The sequence below is a fragment of the Toxorhynchites rutilus genome, chromosome 1, assembly GCF_029784135.1.
Source record: "Toxorhynchites rutilus septentrionalis strain SRP chromosome 1, ASM2978413v1, whole genome shotgun sequence".
NCBI lineage: Eukaryota > Metazoa > Arthropoda > Insecta > Diptera > Culicidae > Toxorhynchites > Toxorhynchites rutilus.
The window spans coordinates 27,816,032-27,838,904 of NC_073744.1; the positions used below are offsets into that span (position 1 = coordinate 27,816,032).

At 41.8% G+C, this 22,873-nt stretch overlaps 1 protein-coding gene across 2 annotated transcripts in view; it reads right to left on the reverse strand.

Moving 5' to 3' along the window:
- Positions 1-2,495: 2,495 nt before the first annotated feature.
- The window catches only part of LOC129763490 (unconventional myosin heavy chain 6), a 75,082-nt gene continuing 54,704 nt past the window's right edge, over positions 2,496-22,873 (reverse strand). For both annotated transcript variants that reach the window (XM_055762616.1, XM_055762621.1), the window contains 9 exons: positions 14,123-15,056; positions 13,700-14,062; positions 13,407-13,636; positions 12,650-12,827; positions 6,338-7,292; positions 5,770-6,276; positions 5,348-5,649; positions 4,842-5,285; positions 2,496-4,783 (listed from right to left, as the gene is read on the reverse strand). In XM_055762616.1, the coding sequence (XP_055618591.1) occupies positions 4,502-4,783; positions 4,842-5,285; positions 5,348-5,649; positions 5,770-6,276; positions 6,338-7,292; positions 12,650-12,827; positions 13,407-13,636; positions 13,700-14,062; positions 14,123-15,056 (4,195 nt within the window). In that variant the 3' untranslated portion in view covers positions 2,496-4,501. The remainder of the gene's footprint in view (positions 4,784-4,841; positions 5,286-5,347; positions 5,650-5,769; positions 6,277-6,337; positions 7,293-12,649; positions 12,828-13,406; positions 13,637-13,699; positions 14,063-14,122; positions 15,057-22,873) is intronic.

Here is a 22,873-nt window from a genome sequence, read left to right on the forward strand (position 1 = left end):
TTAAAGGTTTCTGGAAAAGTTGAAGTTATTGTTGTATATAAAGGGAAGAAAGTGAAATTGAATCTTTTGGTTATTGACTGTGATTACCAGTTCGTTCCTTTGCTGGGTAGACCATGGTTGAATGATTTTTTTTCCAACTGAAGACATTTTTTGGTGATTCAATACCAATGAATTATATTACAGAAAAACTAAATAACGCACTAACTGCTGGAATAAAATTTATTTTTTCTGACGTTTTTGTCAAGGATTTTTCTGCTCAAATAAATAATTTTGAAGTCGATTTGGTTATGAAAAGCGACATTACAATTTTTAAGAAGGCAAATGACGTTCCCTATCTTTCAGGGGAGAAGGTTTTGAATTGTTTAGGTAAATTAAAGAAAGATAACGTTATAATTCCTATTCTAACTAGTGAGTGGGCATCACCTGTGGTTGGAGTTGTCAAGAAAAACAATGATCAAAAATTAGTAATTGACTACAAAGTTACTATTAACAAGGTAATTATACCGAATGTCTATCCATTGCAATTTGCTCAGGATCTCTTTGCTAGAATAGCTGGAGGTAGTGTTTTTTGTGCGTTGGATTTAGAGGAAGCGTACACACACCTATCAATGTCTGAACGCTCACGAAAATTTATGATGATTTATGAAACGCAATTAAAGAATATTTTACATATAATAGACTGCTACAGAGCGCTTCCTCTAGTGTTATCTTCCAGCAAGAAATGGATCAGTTTTTGTATGACATTGAAAATCTTGTTGCTGCTTGTGATGTTTATGCAAGTATGGTAATTGTTCCAATACAAAACATTACTTCAAAATGGATTCCCACTACAAGACCATTCAGTAGAATAAATATAGATTTCAGTAAAAGAACAGTAAAAGACGCGCTCAAAAAGTTTTTGCTAGAGCCTAGAATGCTGGATATAAGCTTAGATGATCAGATTGATCATTTTCTATTGATTTATAGAATTAATAACATGATATTAGAGGGTAGTTTCCCTTCTGAAAGAATATTTAGTTATACACCAAAAATGTTGATCGATTTGATCAACCCAAAGAAGAATTATTCGTTAATCTTGGTACCACATTCGCTTGATGATGCTTCTAAATCTAATAATAATAATCATCAACATGATCTTTTAGATACAAAGATGCCTGGAGATATCGTGGGGTACATGTATAACATTCCGCGTTTACAAAAATTTATTAACGCATCAATTTGAAAACGATTCTCTAAAAAGTTATTACAGATCACGGTTGGGAACGAGACGACGACTACCGTTCATCCAATGTAAGTCAGTGTCGACCTCTGAAACCGAGATGCCAACCGTGGAGGAGAGAAATGATATTCGGCAAACGCCGGTTCGAAACAAGAATCAATCAACAGTGAATGGAAGCATAAAGAGAAAGTATCAGCCTGAATCGGTAGTGCTAACTGGCGTATCAAGGCGTTCGAAGAGAGTGAAGAAGCCAAGAATAGAAAAGAAAGTGAATATCAATATTTTTGAATTATTGTTCTTATTTCTGGATTTTTGTAAGGGGGAAGAGCTATATTGAATATTGTATATTGAATTACAATTTAGATTAGTTGAATTCTAGAGTGTATTCGAACATCTATCAAATGAGTATATTTTTGGAAGCAATTAAAAGTTTGAAGAATTTCCAACTTTGTGTAAGTCATTAGCGTATGAGGAAAGGGGAGGGAGTGCAGCCCATTAAGGGAGGATGATTTGATTCTCAATCAAAGCCTGACAAATCCAGCTAGTATTTTTATAAAATTATAGTTTCATTCAAACTAAAAAAAATGTAAGCGGTTGTATCTAGGACACGACCGTATTTTCGACGTAGAACCACGGAATTATATTATTCAATCCGCTTGCTTTGACGTGGGACTACGTCTAAACTTTCAATATAGGGGTTTATTTCAAAGTTTCGGGTGGAAAAAGTGTAAGCTTTTCCTATTCGGTTTTGACATAATGGTCAAGGTCTGGTCGAAAGCCCATATCCTCTTTCGTGTGATATTTCTTGATGAAGATGGCAACTTCCGGCAGGCACTTCGTACTATATATCTTCCCGTTCAAGTGCCGGTCACCTTTTGGACGGTTCCCCTTCAATTTCTTTTGCACTTTACGGTTGCGCAGCACCGTCGCGCTGCCGGAACTAAGCTTCCATTCGACGTTCTCGCCTTTCTCCAGAAGAGAGAGGATGTTGTAAATGCTGGATGAGCTATACCCGGTGGACACGAAGTGCCTCACGATTTCCGCTAAAATCAGATTATTTTTCATATGCTAACGTGAGATAGGCCCGTGTACTTACCGATAACTACTGATACCAAACAATGAAATTCGCGCTTTTTCGTCACTTCAACGTAATAAAGTTTCTCAACTGAGAGCGACAGACCCAAAAGTCAGCCCATGGTCTAGTTGAGCGCTCGGTCTGTTCGAGGACACAGTCCCGGCGCAGGGCATTCGGATTCAAAATCATCTTCCGTTTCGATTCGCAAATATTCATTAAACTATGGTTTACTTCTTTGCAGTATTCAATCACATTAGGAGCAGAAGATGTCGCTTCGCTTTCCGCATGTGTGTGTGTGTTTTCTGAATCCACTTTTCACAAGTTTTCAGGCGTTTCATCTAGATAAAGTTACATTATACATATACTCTCCCGCTCCGCTGCTTCCTCTCTCTTTCGCTCAAACGGATTGCTGTCCAATTGCCCCTAGCTTCTACAGTGCGCGTTCGCTAAGTGTAGTTTATTTTTGGCTTACTTGATTGGGTTAGAGAGTAGTGAGTGTCTGTGTGTAATATGATTTGTTTCTGTTCCGATTCGATTATTTACTATGAGCGATTACAATTGGCAGACAAATATAACATTTGTTTTTTTTTGTTTTTTTTTTTTTTTTTGAGGGAGAGATTTCCATTTTTTTCACTGCTTCATGAGCAAGGGAACAAGGCTAGATTAGCATCATTTGGTAGCAATTCACTAGATTTTTTTAACTGTCAGTTTGTTTGACTAGTTTATTGGTATATTGTTTTGTTAATAAATTACGGAATATTGGATATTTGAGAGGAGTATTGTGAAGGGGGACTTGAGTCTATCATTTTTTTTTCACGGTTCGAATATGTTATTTACTGTATTTGTTGTTGGATTAGGCTTTCGTATTGATTTCATTACATGCTCCGGTATTAACATTTGATTACTTAACTATTCAATAACTATTCTCAACCTTGTTAATGATTTCTTTTTTATGGAAGTGTCAACCGCACATTTCGGCCGAAAGTGAGCTAAGCTGACCCCACCCTTAAAATTTGATTTTCATAAAGTTAAAAATGTCTATATAAGTATTCAGTATCGCTACAACTACAATTTTGGGTTAGGTTTTTTTGTTAAAAAGACGAGAAAACCTATTATGGCCGATGCAGTAAAACTATTTTCGTAATAAATAAATACTTACAAATAAGTTATTCGTGTTTGTATGAAAGTGTACAAATATGACGCCAGGAAACAAACTATGGAAGTACAAAATCTCGCTAAAATTCTGCGTGTTTCGAAAAGCGGCAGTAAAGTTTTGATAGACGCCATAACACAGCATATCAGACACTTTTGGTCACCTCAATTCGGAATAAAATTAGTTAAAATATAGAATTTGAAGAGAGATCAACTCTCTCGCTCTCTCAAAAGGAATAAAGTATACTACATTTTACGCGTAATGGCCTGAGTCCCAAACAATTCGTGAAACAGTATGAGTGCATAGAATTGTTGAAAATTTGTTAAACAAAACACGGTTTAAAATATATTAAAGTGGTGCTCAAAAGAAAGAGAGTTCAGAATTGGAAGGCGTTTCCGATAACTATCTAGGCTTTCGATAAGAGGGATATGACAATTTTAAATCTATTGTTACATAACAAGCGAAGCGTTAGGTACTTTGTGTACAATACTACCAGGCTTCTGTTCTAATATGGGTTGTGTGAGCAAATGTACGTTTCCACATTAATCTTCGCTAAATGAGATCATCAAAGCGTCGAACATCGGTAAGCGCAGATTTGGTTTGTGTGCTTTGCTCGCTACTCAGGTAACGGAAGAGACTCGATTGACAAATTTTGCAATTAGACTATATAATATTGTTCTGTGTTCGATTAAAAATTTTAACTCTAACGACGCAACAAAAATCATAAATAGGTCGCTCTCTCTCTCTCTTCATATTTCCTCCCAACTACCAAATTGTAATTTGATTTATAAGTTTTCATAGTATTTGCCACGAGAGATCGCAAATTTTGATTCTCATGCGCCTTGGTTGAGATCTATATATATATATATATATATATATATATATATATATATATATATATATATATATATATATATATATATATATATATATATATATATACTTTTGCATTAATATCTTGATACATCCTTATCGATTCTCAAACCTCATAGGTGTCCTTTGAATGTGTGTGTGTGTCAGTCTCTCTCGTGAATATAACACTCCAACTTAGCTCTTAACTTGGCTGGGGTGCAACCAGGGCGGCACTGGACTGCCGTAGCAACATCGACGGAGGTCGCTGGCCTTCCTTCCGAAGGACAACGGCTTGCTGTTGCTGCTGCTGCTGGACCGACGATAAATTTTGATGCGGCGGTGGGAGAGGTTGATTGTGGGGAGGGACCTGTGGAACAGTGGGGATGTTGTTGACGGCGGTGTTCTCCTTCTGCGAATCGTCAGTCGTCTGCTGTGACTGGAGAACTTCGGTGTATTCCCTAATCAAATTCGCTATTTGGAATGCCTTCAAATGATGGATCGGGATTAGAATGGAACAAGATTATTTATAACAAAATGCGTACCTGCGCCGTCGTCAGTATCACCTTCGACTGCTTCTTGTCCGAGCCGGTGATGATCATCAGGCAGTTCATGTTCGGCGAGAACGACAGTATCGACTGGTAGTCGTACGTGCACAAGGTGTTCCGCGACCGGTGCTCCAGCAGATGCAGCCCCTTCTGGTCCACCGCCAGCCACAATATCCGCGGCCAGTTGGACGTGAACGATTGCATCACATCAAAGATGGTCGCCTTGTGCAGGGGCCAGCTTTGAATCAGATTGAGGAAGGACTTCTTCGCTTCGGCCGAGGTCATTCCTCGCAAGCTTTGATGATGCATGGCCACCCCCTCGTGGGGGATGTTCGGAACGAAGCGTGGCGGTAGACAGTGGGCTGCGATCGAGCGGTAGTCCTGGACCACCTCCGTGCAGTCGCCCAGCTCGAGCTGACCCTGAAGTGCAGTGAGCATAATCTACAAAAAAATAACACGCATACTTCAAACACTCAGGATATTTTCAAACCGTTCCATCTTACCGCCTCCATTTCCGAGATGGGGAACCGCTCGGTCCGCAACCCATGCAGTACCTGATGGTACAGCAGTTCCTTCTCAACCGGATCGTCCAGATTCATGTACTGATCGCAAAACAGATGCTTCTTGAACAGGAACAGATGATGCTGCCGTCGGCAGGCCGGCGCCAGATTCGAGCTTTGATTTTGTTGCACAGCTTGGGCAGCCGCTGTGCGATACTTTTCCCACTTGGACATCACGTCGGCAACCTTCTCGTCGGGAAGCAAACTACGTTCGGAAGTACCTAGCACCTCGTATATGGCATAGCCTAAACATTGAACACGGATGAGAGAATACGGACGGGATGTTGAAATGAAGCTAGCGTTTGTGAGTATGTTGAACAACTACGGCGCTCGGAAGCATTCTCAAGCGGATCCAAAAACCCTACCTTGTGCGTTCTCCTGCAGTCCAATTTTCTTCTTCACGATCTCCATAACTTCCCGCGAAGTCGAACTGGGATGGAACTCAACCGAGTGGTACTGGGCGTCCATGAAGTGAAACCGGGCGTAGATCGGTCGCCTGTTGATCGTACACACGATCTCCTCCCTGCTCGGAGGCCACTGTCTGCGACGTGTGCCCTGCGTCTTGAAGAAACACTTCTCGGCAAAGCGCGCATATTTGCCCTCCTCGGTGATGAAATCACTGGCGCACCGTTTTAAATGACCTATCAAATATTTCCTAACTACTTTCTGCGGGGGAAGAATAACACTACATGCTAGCGATAGTAGAGCCCAATGACGAAGGTTAACGCGGGAATTCGGGTCCGGATGGTCCGTAGTTTGCTTGATCAGCTGCAAGTACAGCTCGTTCAGCAGTGATTCCTTACGCATACAGCGATCCATGATCGATTGGATCAAGGTTATGTGTTCGTCTTCGGCGCGCTGAACGGTTTCACCTGCAAATGAAATTAAACTCAAGTCGAATTCCTCACAGTCGGGGAAACAATACACTCTTACCATTCTGCCCAAGCCCTGCGTAGGTAAGAATGGAATTGAACACCTGGATCATGGCCTGCTCCTCCTGATCCGGTATCTTGCTCAAGCTCTGGGGCAGTGGCTGCCTGCTGAACGCCCAGTACGCATGCGGGAAGCCCTTGTACGTCTCGCCGTGGTCGTGCACCGAGCTACCATGTTCGGCCCTCAGCTTCTCCAGCCGATGCTTGGATAACCTTCGCAAAGTATTACGCAAAAAGCCACCGCTAGGATCTTGCGGCTTTCGTAGGATCTCCGCATCCACCAGGTGCCGCCGGCATACAACCACATTATGATGCAGCCTAACGCGATCTTCGTTCGTGATACCCTTGCTTTTCTTCGCAGGGACCTCATTTTCGGTGATCCAGTTCGAGAGCGCCGGGAAGTAGGATACGATCAGCGAGCCGATCTCGTTCTTCTGCGACGTTTCGAACACGAAGCACCGCTGCTGATCGCTAGTGGCCGTAGTGCTTGTATGGCGGTTCAGGCTGATCGTAATAAAGCTATCGCTCGGATCTAGCATGATCGACTCGATATCGCTGTAGCGAAACTCGTACAGCACGAACTTATCGTCCGGTTTGATCAGAATGATACCCTCGCAGTTGACGCCGAGGATCAAGCTATTTCCGTAGCTCCAATAGCCCCGATACGATACAGCAAACATAGTCGTACCGTACAGCGGATACTGCATCACACAGGAAAGATACAAGACCTTAGCGGTTAGTTCTGTTCGACCGGAGCCGTACTGTCGGTGGGCTTGGGCCAATATCGGCACCCAGAATTGTTCCTCGCGCGTTTTCGAAATGCGCTCCGGCATGTAGCTGGCCACGTCCGAGTAGTACTCCGGTTTGGGCTGATTGGAGGGATCTCCCAGGGCGACTTGAGCTTGGAGACCTGCCAACTGCAGGGCCACCTTCTCCGATACCGGGAAGTCATCGCACTGGAATTCAACGAACAAGTAGCCTATAGCATTCAACATTCCCAATCGCTGGAAAGAAATCGACCCGGAAAACAACAGCAACAGAGACAACCACTCAGAAAAAGTGCCCGGTTAATTCTCGTTGTGAAATACATCATTCATTGCAATTTGTAACATACAATCATAGAATCTGTTCCAAATTCTTAAAATCCTTACTGAAATATTCCTTGACCCCAATCTGAATTCTGCATTCCTCATTAACACAATAATGAAACCACATAAAACAACACAGTTGCCAGGGCTCATCTATCGAATTACATTTCCTTTTCCTCATCCACGACCTTCAGAAAGTGCTTATATTTATATTTTGAAAGTACGTTCATTTCTTCTGTCATGCCTACCCTTAGAAAAATCCTCGGTCGAAAACTACTAAATACATTTGGTAATGCAAAATTAGTAGAATGTACAAATTTTTTGTACATATTGTCAACAAACCCGCATCCCTACCAGAGATTAGTATATTTTACTCGATAACATTAGTAAGCTTGGATATTGTCATATCTGAAAATTGGTGAGAAAAGCGCGTATTAACTATTTTCATTGTTCCCATAAGGCAATACGGAGGTATAATAAGGATATAATTCTGATACGTGCATTTTCGGCGAGAAAATGTAGCCGATATTGGGCTTCCGAATCATGGTTCTGCTTGACATATGTGTTTATTAGTACGGTCGAAAATGACTATAGATTGGTAGTATTTACCAAAAAATTCGTTATATTTACTAATTATTTCTCTCAGTGTACTCCCCCATTTCGTAATACGAAGCTCAATGCCGGCAACGCGGAACGGACACGATTTAGGGTTGCCTCAAAGCGCTCAAAGTTTTGATTTATTGACCATCGAAAATCTCCCAAGACTTACAAATCAAAATATAACCATCAGCGAATTGAATTTTGAAACTAAATCACTCAAAATGCTCAATATCGAAGCCGTAAAAACTACTTCCATACGCGGAATCTTGTTTGATTTTCCGATTTTTGTTTCCCATTTCCACTTTTGATCTCTTTTGATAAGTAGGGAACCCGGAGCAAGAGTGCCATACGGGGCAAGAGTGCCCATCTGATTATTTTGCCTATTTCCATCTTTTACAATTATTTAACTACAGAACTTTGTATTATACAGATACTGCATATATCTCACATATTATCAGCCAGAACCTTAAATATTTTTTATTAGAAACAGATAAATACTAACTGAGCTTCTTACAACTGCAATCTATATAAGAACGCACAGGCACAAATTAACAAAATACCCTCAGTTTCTATATGTTTGCATGACTCCACCCATAAATACAAATAGAATAATCATTTTTCTTCAACTTACTGTATGAACTAATTTAAATCGTACGCATTTATTTCAATAAAAAATTTGTTATCTCTCAACTTCCGGGGCAAAAGGAGACATTATTACCGCGGTAAAAATTCCATAGTCGTAACCAAGGCGCGTAGAAGTATGTCCTAAGGTGGGCCAACTTGCTAAAACCACTCTTCAGCCATCTTGGAAGTCTACTGTGTTTTGTTTGTAAACAAAACACAATACGCTTGTGCCCAAGCTCGCTCGTGATCAGTCTGTCTCTTTCACGCTTCAAGGAAAAAAATCCCCTTCTGCTTTCTTCCGTACTTTTTTATATACCGCTCCCCTAACCAACTTAGTGACGAAACGGCCTCACCTAGTACCATAGACCCGTCTTGGTCGTAACCTCGAATTCGATCTGTCAAACGCAAATAGTGTAATCGTGGTTATGTTTGTTGTGGTCATGGTTTGTAAATATGAACGGATTTCGTTCCGAAACCGGTGGCAGATGGAAACTATGGTTGTTGCCGTATATTCTGTAAATCATGGAGACGAGCTGCGGAGGAATATAGTTTGCCCAGAAGAACATCGACCAAATATGTGCAGAAGTTAGGTCGTTTTCTAAACAACAGGAGGAGTAACTCGTGAGTCACATCCTTAATATGCAGAAGTTATTTTATGGGCTGACAACATACGACATCCCGAACCTAGGGTATAAAATCGCAGAGTGAAATAATTTAGATCACTCTTTCGAAAAACATCCAAATTGGTCGGAGAAGATTGGCTTGCCGGTTTTCGTGAACGCCACCAGAACCTGAGTTTGCGTTTTTTGGAACCATCGTGAATTTCACAGTGCTATTTTCATCAAAAATTATATTTTTATAAGATTGGCACTCTTGCCCCGTACTGGAAACATACAAGCCAAAAACATCATTTTTGTAAATGAAACATTTTCATAGTAACCATAACTTTTGAGCAATTTGATGCTAAATAGGAGTATAAATAAGCAAACCAGCAAAAAAAAATGGAAAAAAATATAACAAAAGAGCATTCAAAAACGCGTATTAGCTCAAGGTGGCACTCTTGCCTCGGGTTCCACTATTCCTTGTCGCAAGGTGGTTCAAATATTATAGAATAGAATGTAGAAGAGGTTCGTATTAATAGAAATTTGAAATTCATAATGTAACTATACAAATCAACCACCTGTCCATCTTACCCCTACTGTCCGTCTTACCCACACCTTCCCCACAAGTTAGATCAGCACAGAGTAACGTCGATTTTACTCTCAAGTGCCCTTAAAGTGCCCTCCCGTCTCCGTTTGCAGCACATCCGCGAGAGATAAAAACTGAATATGTTGAAATCCATGTATAATAAATGGCGTTGAACAATTATAATACAACACATTTTTATAATAGACAGGCGACACCTTTTTATAATACCGTTAAGCTCCCTTATACCAGTCAGTGCATAATTCTGTCCACTTGACATAAAATACTTTTTATAAGAGGTTAGGAAATGCTCTACCAGCCTTATCTTTATCTGAAAAGGGTTTACCCAGATGTCGTGTGGGATTCACACCCACTAAAAACCAAGCCCAAGCAGTCAAGTACTATTTGTTACGCTAAACTATATAAATTTCAGCCCTGAGTTCATTCTATCGATAACGATTGATAAAGTAAGGTGGGCTGAGTTCATTTTAGAACAACAAAGTACGGTGTCGACATCTAGGAACGTTTTGAACGAGTGAAGCAACCAGAAGCCATTATAATAACTGTGGAAAAAAGCAGCTTGAAACCATCGAAAGATCAATGAAAATAAATGCTGACAGTATTTTGAATTCTCAAAACATGCTATTCTAAACATGTTTAAACCATTTCTGAAGGACATTATAAGGCTGAATCAAATTTTTGAAATTATAATTAAAAACCGACAGCATTAATTTTCATTCAAGACTCTTCCACTGTTTGAAGAAAACTTTTCAGACCATAAAACAGAATATTTATTTGATACAGAAAAGAAAATTTTCATTGATAATTTTCTTTTCGAAAACGTGTTAATTTCTTCCACGGATGTGAGTGCAAGATTTGCTGCACTCCTACAAATTGTCTGAAACGGCTTCCTTGTTGTGAATCATTGTACATATCCAGTTACCCTGGTATGCTCTGAAGGGTCACGCATTAGCATTAGTGAATGGGCAGAAAAATATTTTGTGCAGTAACATCGTAATTCTGCGAACTCTTTTCATTTGTGTGCGTAATTTTGGTGTAATATATAAGAATTGAATCATACCTATTAAATTGGAGACCATAATAATACTTTAGGAAAGTAATGACGATGTAATTTTGTGAGATATAAAAATTTAAGCATACCTGTTAAACTAAATACCATAACAATACTGTAGGAAAGTAATGACAAAGGAAATTATTGTGTAGGGTTGAGGAATAATGATAATGTGGATTGAAGTGAATCTCGAATGAATATCATTACTGGAAATGTCAGTACGGAAGATCATGTAAGGGCCGCTTAATATTCCTCATTTGCTAAAAAGCCATCTGGAATCAAAATAGTGTTCATTCCGCCTGAAATTCAATTATCGTTCACGATCCCCTGAACTTGTAAACGAGGCTCAATTCGCGTAGACGGCATTGAGTTTCGTTTACGATTTTAAGGGAGCGTCAAAGATAATGATTGAATTTCAGGATAAAACTGCAGCGGCCGTACATTTTTTTTCTCTGGGTTTGAATCGATTAATCGACGTAAATTATTCGTTCGCTTCGATTATTGGTTGCGCAGCATTCCAGAAGCCAAAAGAGATCTGGCAGAGATTGCCCGAAAGCTGGACTGCTGCAAGAACGGAAATGGGTTGGATGAGCAGGGACATATTTTTCCTGTTTCTCAAGGATGTTTAGTCTTGGCTTGTCCAGCCGTTTCCTTTTATACTCTTTCAAAATGGACATACGTCACATGCGTCTCATGAAACGACGCAGCTATGCACGAAAAAAAGACATAGGGGTAGTGGGGGCAAAGTGGTCTCCTGCTTGTTTGGTAGTATAACTATTGACTGTAGATGCCGTATTGATAGTCACCTTATGTTTGAAGAATTTAATGACTTTTGAGTCACCCTGTACTTCAGTAGAGCTGTCGCATGTCAAAATACAAATAAAAACAAAAATTACTCTCTCGATAGCCATTCGGCCGTAGTTCTGTGCACATGGTATCTAAGGTATTTCTCGTGAACACTCAGTTACGGTGTTTTGTTCCCATCAGCAGCATTGTAGGAAATCCAGATTCACATAAATTCTACGCAATAGACTACAACACTCGTAACGCTTTTTCCTCATATCATTTCCGATCATTTATAGATCGATGAGTTTGTTCTAAAATTGATCCGAAACTTTCGTCACTTCCAGTCGGAAGGCATTTCAATTCATGTTTAAATTTGTTCTTTGATATAAGGAAACATGTTTCAAGTTTAACTTGTTGTAAAAAATCTTGACAAATGCTGTACAATTTCCTTTTATATGGTCTTCTGTATTGCTTCGTCGTCTGTTCCATCATCATTCACTGACGAAAGTCTTTCAAACATTGCGAAGTTGTTCAATTGAACGTTACATTTCAGATTTGGAAATGTTTACCGAGGTTCGCAAATTTTTGGCGTATCCAATAAAATTTTTGTGGCAAGTTTATCTAATCATTGTCATCTTCAAAGCGAATAAATGTTCAATATTCCCTTCTACAATCCCCCCCCCCCTTTTAATGACCGAATTCTCCACTAGGGGGAATTCCTCACCGGTTGAAAATCACTGCCCTGTAGGATTTTTTTGGTTTATCATTTAGCGCGCCAAATTACAACTAATATTCTCTGGCACGGTATCAAAGGCCTTCTTATACCCATGATGTTTTCCGCGTCAGAATATTTCTAGCCCACTTGCGACCTTACACTTTTTCCGAGCTGTTGTTTCCGTTGCAGTTGTTCTCGGGGACGATCTGTTCCGGGAATCGTAAAAAGACAAGATAGATTTACCTTCACCACGCTGTACACGGCTTGCGCGTACAGCATGTTAACCTCGACCGGATCCTGCGAGAGTTCTCGGGTGCTCTTGAACAGACGCTTCTTGAAGACGAACCGATTCTCTCCAGAGCCCAGAGTGGTGGCGTTCTTCCGTAGCGTCGAACTTCCGGCGTGTATTTTGGTTTGCTTGCTGCAAATAAAATTGTTTTTCCGCCCCGATTCGAAAGAAAACAATGGGAAGAGAGAAGAAAAAACAGCAAGATGTTAAACCAAAATCAGCCTCTAAGATAACGCGCAACATTCGTATGTCCTGCTAGACTTCTCAACGCTCAACGTGTTCAGTTGTATAGGCCCAACAAAGTGGGGTTCGGGTGTCTGTCAGGTCGTGTAATATTTGGGAATGTTTCGACTTCTCAACTCCTTCGGTAGTTTCAAGTAGAGGGTTATACGGTAGGCCCGACGATTGACCTTCTTTATTATGTTAGTCTGACGGCAGCCTCGCTCGCGTGCACTGTGGAAAGAATCGGTGGGATGGCGGTATTAATGTTGAGATTCATTCGGGGATACGAAACCGAACACCCGAATGGTATAAACTCACTGTACAAAATGTAGTTAGCCTATGATTCCCGGGAAATTCACTTCACGTCAAAGTCAGCTATTAGTACTCACTGTCACAATGTCCTCAACCTGACCCCAAACACAAACAGTCAAAACAGTCTGCGTTGTCTGCGCACTCTCGTCAAACACACACGTCACACCGCATACTTACGCTTCCCAGGCAGCGATGATGTCGTAGAGATAATCGTGCGATTTGACGTGCTCCTCCCCGTCCGGTCTGGATTGGTAAATGGCCCACCCCTCCACGTTACAGAGACCCAGTTTCTCGGCCAGCTTCGCTACGGCATCACTGGCTGTGTCGGTCGGATGAACGTCAATCGCCTTGGTGCGTCCATCCAGGAAGAAGAACCTACAAACGATCGTCCCCAATCGACGCATTGCCTAAAAAGGGAACCAAACATCAGTTAAATTGCTTCCAGCTGCAACCAGCTTCTCTCAACTCACCGCAATTTCCACACTGGAAGGCGGATACTGGCGACATCTAACCTTTGTGTTTTTGCAGTTATCCAAGCACCACTGTACGTACTGCCGCAGTTTACCCTCCAGCGATTCGAGGTTCTTCTTGAGGAAACTCACAAAATACCGAAAGAGAAGCTTGCTCGGTTGGAACGCAACGATGGTGAGACAGAGCAGCAGCCACACCCGGTCGGTCCACTCGACACTCGGATTGTTGGTAGACTGACGCATACACTGGACGAAGATTTCATCGCGCAACTCCTCCCGTTCGATTCCTTGTCCGATGATGAATTGAATGACCTGCAACTCGCGCTCGGTGTTCAACTCCCCGCGAATGTATTTGCACAGATCCTACCAAAAAAAATTGTTCATTGATTAAAAATACATCAAACAAATGCTTCACAAACTCACCCTGAAAACATTGCACGCAATGGTCACATTTTCCGGGTCGTACATGTGAATGTGCGAGGACGGTATCGTATTCCCTCTGTAATACGTTATCATCTCGTACTTCGGTACCATATCGACCGATTTACGGCCCTTCCTGGTCAGTGTAGCCATGATCGTACCCTCGGGTGACCGTTCGTGCGTGTTGTAGTAGCTCTCGGCAAACTCCAGGATATCATAGTACACATCGTCCCGCAGCAGTTCCTTCTCCCGCTCGGTTATGTCCATCTGCTGCATCTCCTGGAGCTTTTTCTCCACCCGGTACTTCCGGCGCTGCTCCCGCTCGGCAAACGGATGGCCACCACCCGTGCCGGTCGAAGAAGCTCGCGAGTTCGGTCGGCTGTGCTTCGGAGAGGAGGGACTCATAGGTCCACCAGTACCGCCCCGTTGCACCGGGCTTGCAGAGCGTATGACCGCTGGACTTTTCGGGCGAAGCTTATGATTCCCGCCGTTCTCCAGGTGCTGCGGCTGATGGATCAATCCGTGGGCGTGCGGTGGTGGTGGAGGAACGTGATTAGCTTGCATCTGCTGGTGCAGCTGTTGCTGCAGACCATGCTGATGGGCTAGCAAGCTGTTCTGCTGTGAAGGTAGCTGCTGCGGTTGTTGTTGTTGTTGCTGCGACGCTGGCTGTGGCGGTTGAACTGCTGGGCCATTGTGGTGATTCAGATGAAGGATTTGTGGTTGTTGATGCTGGGGAACCGGTGGTACTTTCTCGAGAATCTCCGGCGGTGGGGGAAGCTCTTTGAGGTGGATGACCGCCTCGTAGATCGGTTCGTCCTTGTGGTTTTTGATTTGATCCAACGACTTGAGTGGAGGTAATGTCGTCGGCAAGGAACCGTTGTTGTTCTCGGTCGGAATCGGTGGCGGCGGCATGGTGGGCTCCGGCAGAGATGGGATTCTACGTCGAAAGAAGAATTATATCAATATTAGATACTGTGTTTGATGAAGGTAAACCGTTCACTGTTCTAAACGTTGCTAATGGGTTAATCATTATTTATTTTTAGTGAAATACTCCCTCATCCCCTTCTTTATTAGAATGTAACAATTTATAGCTTTTCTGATTTCTATTATATGAAAAAATGCCCACACATCAAATGTTGATGAGGAAGCTTCAATATATGCGACTCATTTTGACATTGTTGACGAATGAAGTTAACTAACCAATTTAGTTTCGCGCGAGAAAGGGTCGTCGAATTTTGTACGAAAAATGAGGAACATTTACGACGGAATAAATATGATGAATTCACCCATAAAAATGATATATGTATAACGCTCGGTCGAACACAGCTAATGGAGTCGTCAACAAAAATAATGAACTGATCACAGCTCTTGTTATCGCCGATAACATTCAACCTTATGGATTTGAGTATGCCGGTATACCGGAATTGCCAACGATCTAATGTCGCATTGTTCTCTTATCCTGAACTTATGAGATATTATTATAAACGGAATATACACCGAAACGGCGGTTCAAAATTACAGACAGAAAACAGAAAGATTTTGAGAAAGCACTTTTCTGTAGAACTTTTGTTTGCCGCTGCTACTAAGTTCAAAATGATGATAGTGAGGAACATGTTCCAAAACTACTCTTCATCATTTTCAATAATCCTTAGATGGCTGCCATCTTTTATAAGAGTTACGAAGAACTCATTCTTCCTGTAAAACTGAAAATCATCATACTGACGTTTTCCCTTCTTATTACACAATTCTTATTTATTTCTAATTAGCTGACTCGGCAAACTTCGTCCCGCTCAAAATTTATTTTTCGTTACCACATCCACGTTTTTTTACTAAGCGCACGTTTATGGGTCCAATCACAGAACTGTTCATTGGGTCATCTTCTAATCTACAATTTAAAATTATTCTTTACTATAAAATTTCTAGTACTTCAACCATATCTCGTCATTATAACATCAGATAATGTTCAGACATAATTCTAGTTCAAGATCTTTCAACCACTTGCAAATAACATGTTTCTCCGTTACATGGAATAAATGTTTGATACAGAAAATATGATAGAGTGAAGACAGTCCTGAATCGGACAATTCCTTTCTCGAGTTTTGCTCTTATCAACACATTCGGCGATCCATTTATATTTATATAGATAGAAGACGATATAGGAGTGCGTTTTATCACATTAGAATCCATTTCCACTTTCAAACGAAGATCAATTTCGCCACCGCAAACATCAAATGGACTAACAACGCTTGGCAATATGTAATTGTAGAACAAATTCGAATCGAATTTTTCGAATTTTCTCATTGTCCTTCAGAGTTTTCCGAAAAATTTCAATTATCATGTTTGGTTGAAATATGTGCAATGTTTTTATGGGACCCTCTCTCCTTTCCAGAAGAGGAAGGGGTGTTATACCAACATAGAAAAATTTCTCGTACCCAAAAACCCTTACATCCCAAATTTGGCTCCAGTTCTCGAGTTATGCAGAAGTTTGTATTTCATTTGTATAGCAACCCCCATGCCCTTAAAGACGCCTTCACGCCTGTTGTTGTTGTAGCGAACCAAGATAAACTGACTAGACTTGTTGAAACTAGTGCCCCACATGTTGACCCCGCTCTCCGCTCCCATAGCCTTTTCGAAGTCCGCTGTGAGACTCAAATGATTCCGAAAGCTCACCTGAGATCCGCACTGTGCATCGCACACCGTTCATCGTTGCCTGAATCAGTCTTGTCAGCTTTCTGGGAAAGCCGTGTTCGTCCATGTTTCTCCATAGTTATCTTCGGTCGATTGTATCATATGCGACCTTGAAGACAACGAAGATGTGGTGCGTAGGGACCTTATTCTCGCGGCACTTTTGGAGGATCTGTCGCAGTGTAAAAATCTGATCCGTCGTCGAGCAACCGGGCATGAATCCGGCCTGATAACTTCCCACAAATCTACTTACTATTGGCGATAGACGGCGAAAGAGGATCTGAGACAGAGTTTTGTAGGCACAATTCAGGATTGTGATGGCACGGTAGTTCCCACAATCCACCTTGTCACCTTTTTTATAGATGGGGCAGATTACCCCGTCCTTCTACTCCTCCGCTAGCTGTTCTGTATCCCAGATCCTGACTATCAACCGGTACATACACTCTACAAGTTTTCCCGGGCCACCCTTGAAAAGCTCCGCTACGAGGCCATCCTTACCAGCTGCCTTATGGTTCCTTAGCTGATTAATGGCCTCCTTAACTTTACCTATCATCGGAGTCGTACGTCGTCGTTGTTCATTGCACCAGTGTAGTCCTAGTCAATGCCGTCTTGGTTTCCTGTCTGCGCGCTGTTCAGGTGTTCATCGTAGTGCTGTCTCCACCTTTCGATCACCTCGCGTTCGTTCGTCAAGATGCCTCCTTCCTTGTTCCTGCAAATTGCGGTCCGCGGCACAAAGCCTTCGTGCGAGGTGTTTAGTTTCTTGAAGAACATCCGCGATTCTCGAGAACGATGAAGCAACTCCATCTCCTCACACTCTTTCTCTTCCAGATGGCGTTTTTTTTTCCCGAAAGAGATGTATTTTCTGCCTTCGCTTCAGTCTATATCGTTCTACGTTTTGTCGAGTCGCTGGTTGCAATAGAACTACGCGTGCTGTATTCTTCGCGTTCAGAAGCGCTCGACACTCCTCGTCAAACCATTCGTTCCGTTGTCATCGTTGTCCATACTAGATGACGGTCTATGCTGTGCTGCTAATTGCTGCTTTCAAGGTGTTCCAGCATTCATCGAGAGGAGCAGCGTCCAGTTCGTCCACCCCCGGTAATGCAGCTTCAAAACGCTGCAAGTATGTTGCAGCAACGTACGGCTCCTGCAGTCGTCGTAGGTGGAACCGTGTTGAGCGCTGGTGTCTCATGTTATTGACGACTGTTTAGAGCGCTCTTTGGCCATCACCAGGTAGTGGTCTAAATCGATGTTAGCGCCACGATAGGTTCTGACGTCAATGATATCCGAGAAGTGCCGACCGTCGATCAAAACACGGTTAATTTGTGTTTCTGTTTGTTGTGGTGATCTCTAGGTGTAACGGTATTGGAGGCTGTGCTGAAAGTAGGTGCTATCTATGGCAATGTTCTTGGAGACAGCGAAGTCGATAAGTCTTAGCCCCATTTTCGTTGGTTCGCTCATGGGCGCTGACCAAATACCGGTCTGAACTACTCCTCTTGACCGACCTGACTACACAATTCTTGAGGCTATTGAATGGAATTATTGTCAACCTGTTATGGCCAGGGAACATAGGATCAATTTTGTAGAAGATACAATATTCCTAGGAAGCATTCCGGAGGAGTTATCAATTTTTATACTTTTTTTTTTAATTTATTTTTTTTATCTGTATTATAGTGACTTTCAACTCATTTGGCTGGTTCGTCACTTTTACTTCCATTTTTGGAAGAATGTCGGGAGTGAGAATTGAACTCATGACCTTTAAGGCCCATTTATACGTTGCTAGTAGCTGACTGACTGAATGAGCAGCTACTGACCCGGTGAACTCGCTTGACAATTGGTTGACTCGCCTTGTCCGTTCACACGGTGTGAGCTGTTGACACGAAACTAGATACTGCAGCATTGGCTTACCAGGGATGCCAGATGATTTTTCAAATGTCCATCAAATAGTCAGGAACAGCAATCAGGTCCGAATATGACAGATGATTGATCCGAATTCGACTCCTCTATAGGCAGTATTCGTCTCAGGTTTCCAGTAGCACACTGTTGGATTTCATTGGTCCAAAAATACAACGCCGAGATACACTCATGAGGGATGCTATACCTGCAAGAGTGAAATTAAAAAACGACATTGATGTGCCTTGCTTCTGGAATATCGTTCAGATTGTTGTCGTTATTTTTTAGAATCTCGAAAGCATTCATAACTAAGATAATTCCGGAAGTATGTGATGCTATAAATGACAACATTGAAGATTTTTTTAAATTTTATTTAGTTCGCCTTGCCAGCAGCTTCGTGTACCAATTTGTGAAATAAAAATGATGGTAGATTTGCAGGTGGAATAAATACGCGTCAAAAATTTAAATAATGAATGGAAATGTACTTTTTAAAATCGAATATGTATTGTGTTTTTTAGAACAATACTTTCTTTGCAAGTTGTGAGAGAATTTTGAATGAAAGTTGTGCCTGATAATGATTCTATATTAGAGATTCTCAAGAAAACTATCTCAAAAAGAAAGCATGCCCAGCCAGCGTGCATATCAAAATAACAACGATTTCATTTAGAAACTATGAGGGTTTTATTTGTTTTTCCAATAATTTTCAAGTCTATAAATATCTTCGCATATTTTCAAATATTTAAAAAATTGAGACATGTCTTTACATTTGGCATCCCTGATTCGAACGCTAAATTCTGTTTTTGACGTTTTGAGAGATGCGAGTGCGAGTGAATTCAAAAAACTTTGAAGTAGCTCGCACGCCGGATTACACATGACACTAACTGGCATGATGTGTTCACACGGTGTGAGTAGCTGCACTGCAGTAACTGACTAGACCGACTCGTATGCTTACTCGCACCGTCTGAACCCGGCTTTAGCGTGAGAGGCATGGATGTTACCACTACGCCAGATCGCCTCCACTTTTTTTTTTTATTTGAATCACTGTGCGCCCTAGCGGTGATGTTATGAACTAAGCTCTGGTCACCCAGTTTTGGCCAGGGATCAATGAAAATTGAGCGTAGGCAGCATAAAACAGGACTCGCGCTTAGAGAGCTCACGTATTGTTTAATGTTTGGAGTCATATATTAGGCTGTCAAAAAAGTCCTGCGGTGTTTCCGCGAGGTGTCGTTGTAAGCGCGTAGTTCTAGTTGTATTCATTGTATCGAGTCATACCATAGCTTGTTGGAAAGGTATAATATAGTCCTTGACAGTGTTTTGTTTGGTTGAGTCGTTCGTGAGTTATAGTGTCGCAAATATGGAGCAAAATAAAGAGAAAATCCGACATATTCTACAGTACTACTATGACAAAGGCAAAAATGCATCTCAAGCTGCCAATAAAATTTGTGCAGTTTATGGACCCGTTACAGTTTCCATTTCCACCGCACAACGATGGTTTCAACGTTTTCGTTGTGGTGTAGAGGTCGTCGAAGATGCGCCACGCTCCGGAAGGCCTGTCGTCGAAAATTGTGACAAAATCGCTGAATTAGCTGAGAAAGACCGGCATAGTAGCAGCCGTAGCATCGGCCAAGAGCTGGGGATAAGTCATCAAACCGTTATTAACCATTTGAGCTTGGATTCACAAAGAAGCTCGATGTATGGGTGCCACACACGTTGACGCAAAAAAACATCTTTGACCGTATCGACGCATGTGAATCGCTGCTGAATCGCAACAAAATCGACCCGTTTCTGAAGCAGATGGTGACTGGCGATGAAAAGTGGGTCACTTACGACAACGTGAAGCGCAAACGGTCGTGGTCGAAGCCCGCTGAAGCGGCTCAGACGGTGGCCAAGCCCTCATTAACGGCCAGGAAGGTTCTGCTGTGTGTTTGGTGGGATTTTCAAGGAATAATCTGTTATGAGCTGCTTCCCTATGGCCAAACGCTCAATTCGGACCTGTACTGCCAACAACTGGACCGCTTGAAGGTAGCACTCATGAAGAAGAGGCCATCTTTGATAAACAGAGGCCGCATTGTCTTCCATCAGGACAACGCCAGGCCACACACTTCTTTGGTGACGCGCCAGAAGCTCCGGGAATTCGGATGGGAGGTTCTTTTGCATCCGCCGTATAGTCCGGACCTTGCACCAAGTGACTACCACCTGTTTTTGTCCATGGCGAACGAGCTAGGTAGTCAGATGTTAGCCACAAAAGAGGCCTGTGAAAATTGGCTATCCGAATTTTTTGCCAATAAGGAAGCGAGCTTCTATAACAGAGGTATTATGAAGTTGGCATCTCGTTGGGAACAAGTCATCGAACAAAACGGCGCATATTTGACTTAAAACAGATGATTGTAACTAATTTTATGAACAAATGAAAATTCAAAAAAAAACCGCAGGACTTTTTTGACAGCCTAATATGTTAATATTTGATTACGTTGGATAATTTCCTTCGGCAAGCGAAGTTTGGATACCCGTCCGGAAGCTTTCTTGACGATTTGCAATTAAAATCACAGCTGAAGAATCGCGAGGAGCACTCCATTTTTAATTTTAGGTTATGATTTCTATGCTCATGATTTTCTATGCTGGCTACTAAAAGGCGGCCATCTTAGCAATCCCTTGACTGAAAAGTTTAAACCCTCTTAAAGCCAAAAAGAAGAAGAAGAATAAACATCGTTTAGGTATCTAAAATAACGTAAAGAAGTGTTTCAGTCGTTTCTCCCTCTCAACGCAACAATTGGCGACGAGGATTTTAAACCTTTTGTTCACGAAGAACAGAAAAAAAGGGTTTTGTTCCAGCGCTTTTTCTTTGCGTTTTATCGAGTGTATCGAAAATTATAAAGATTCAACCTAAAAAGATAATAAAAATATAAAATAGTGGTTACAGTGTTGCAGAAAAGTGCTACTGATAACTGGTGGTTGAAGCTTTCCTTTGTTCGTGCATAAACCGGTTGGCTAGAAAGCTAGCACAAAGGAGCAGCCATTTTGTTCGGTGATTCCTGGATTCTGCACGCTAAGCACACGTGGCCGACGGACCGTTATTTTATCGGAACTGGATTTGCCGACGGGCGAAGGCTTACATAATTCTCACTTCTTACGGACGGAGAGCTGAAGCAAATCGGAAACCAGGGTGGTTCCAACAACAGGTGTCAATTGGAAGCGTGGAAATAATGGCGCACCGGAATCAGCTTAGGCTCTTCAGGGGAAAATACCCGGAAACACGACCGAACGTCACGATGAATCCGGGCACTCATCAGAGAAATACTAGCGTTCTGGAAACAGTGGAAGAGGTGTACGGAGCTGGAAGTGGCTCAGAGGAAGACATCCTAAGGGAATTCCCGCAAGATGAACTGGCGAAGGTCAGGAATAATAGAAAGAGAAATGCTTCCACAGCGGAATTGCCAGGAATCTGCCTTCGGCGTTCGAAACTAACCAGACGTCGCATCGAAGATAAAAATTATGTGTTTGAAAAATATCCACGACGAATATGCCGAGGAGAAGATAACGGCGTTCGAAGCGAACAAGATGTCATATCTAATATGGAGATTTAGTGAATTGTGAAAGTATAGTTTCAATCAAGCATTTTATTGGAATTCAATGTATAAATATTTAGAATTGTATAATTTCGTTAGGTTAAATTAAATGTAACTTTTCAAAGGGGGACGGTTGTAGTGTCCACACCTTTAAATAACACAATATGTTGTGGAGGCGATCGGGCGTAGTGGTAACATCCATACCTCTCACGCAGAGATCACGAGTTCAATTCTCACTCCCGACATTCTTCCAAAAATGGAAATAAAAGTGACGAACCAGCCGAAATGTGTTGAAAGTCAGTATAATAGAGAAAAAAAAATAATACAAAATGTTACACCTTTTTATATACACCTTGGCTTTGTATAATGAATCAATTTTGCTGGAGACAACATGTTTCTGAAAAGCCCTCCTGAGGAGTTATTAATTTTTCCCCGTTATGAGGTTTTTCTTACCACTGGTGATATTGTGAACTAAACCATTGTCTCCCATGATGGTCAGGAATCGGCGAATGACCTAAAAGGCTAAAGCCGGCCGAAATAAATTAAACATAATCAAATCAAGGGCCAGGAATCCTAAGATCAACTTTGCTGAAGACACTATGTTTCTAGAAAG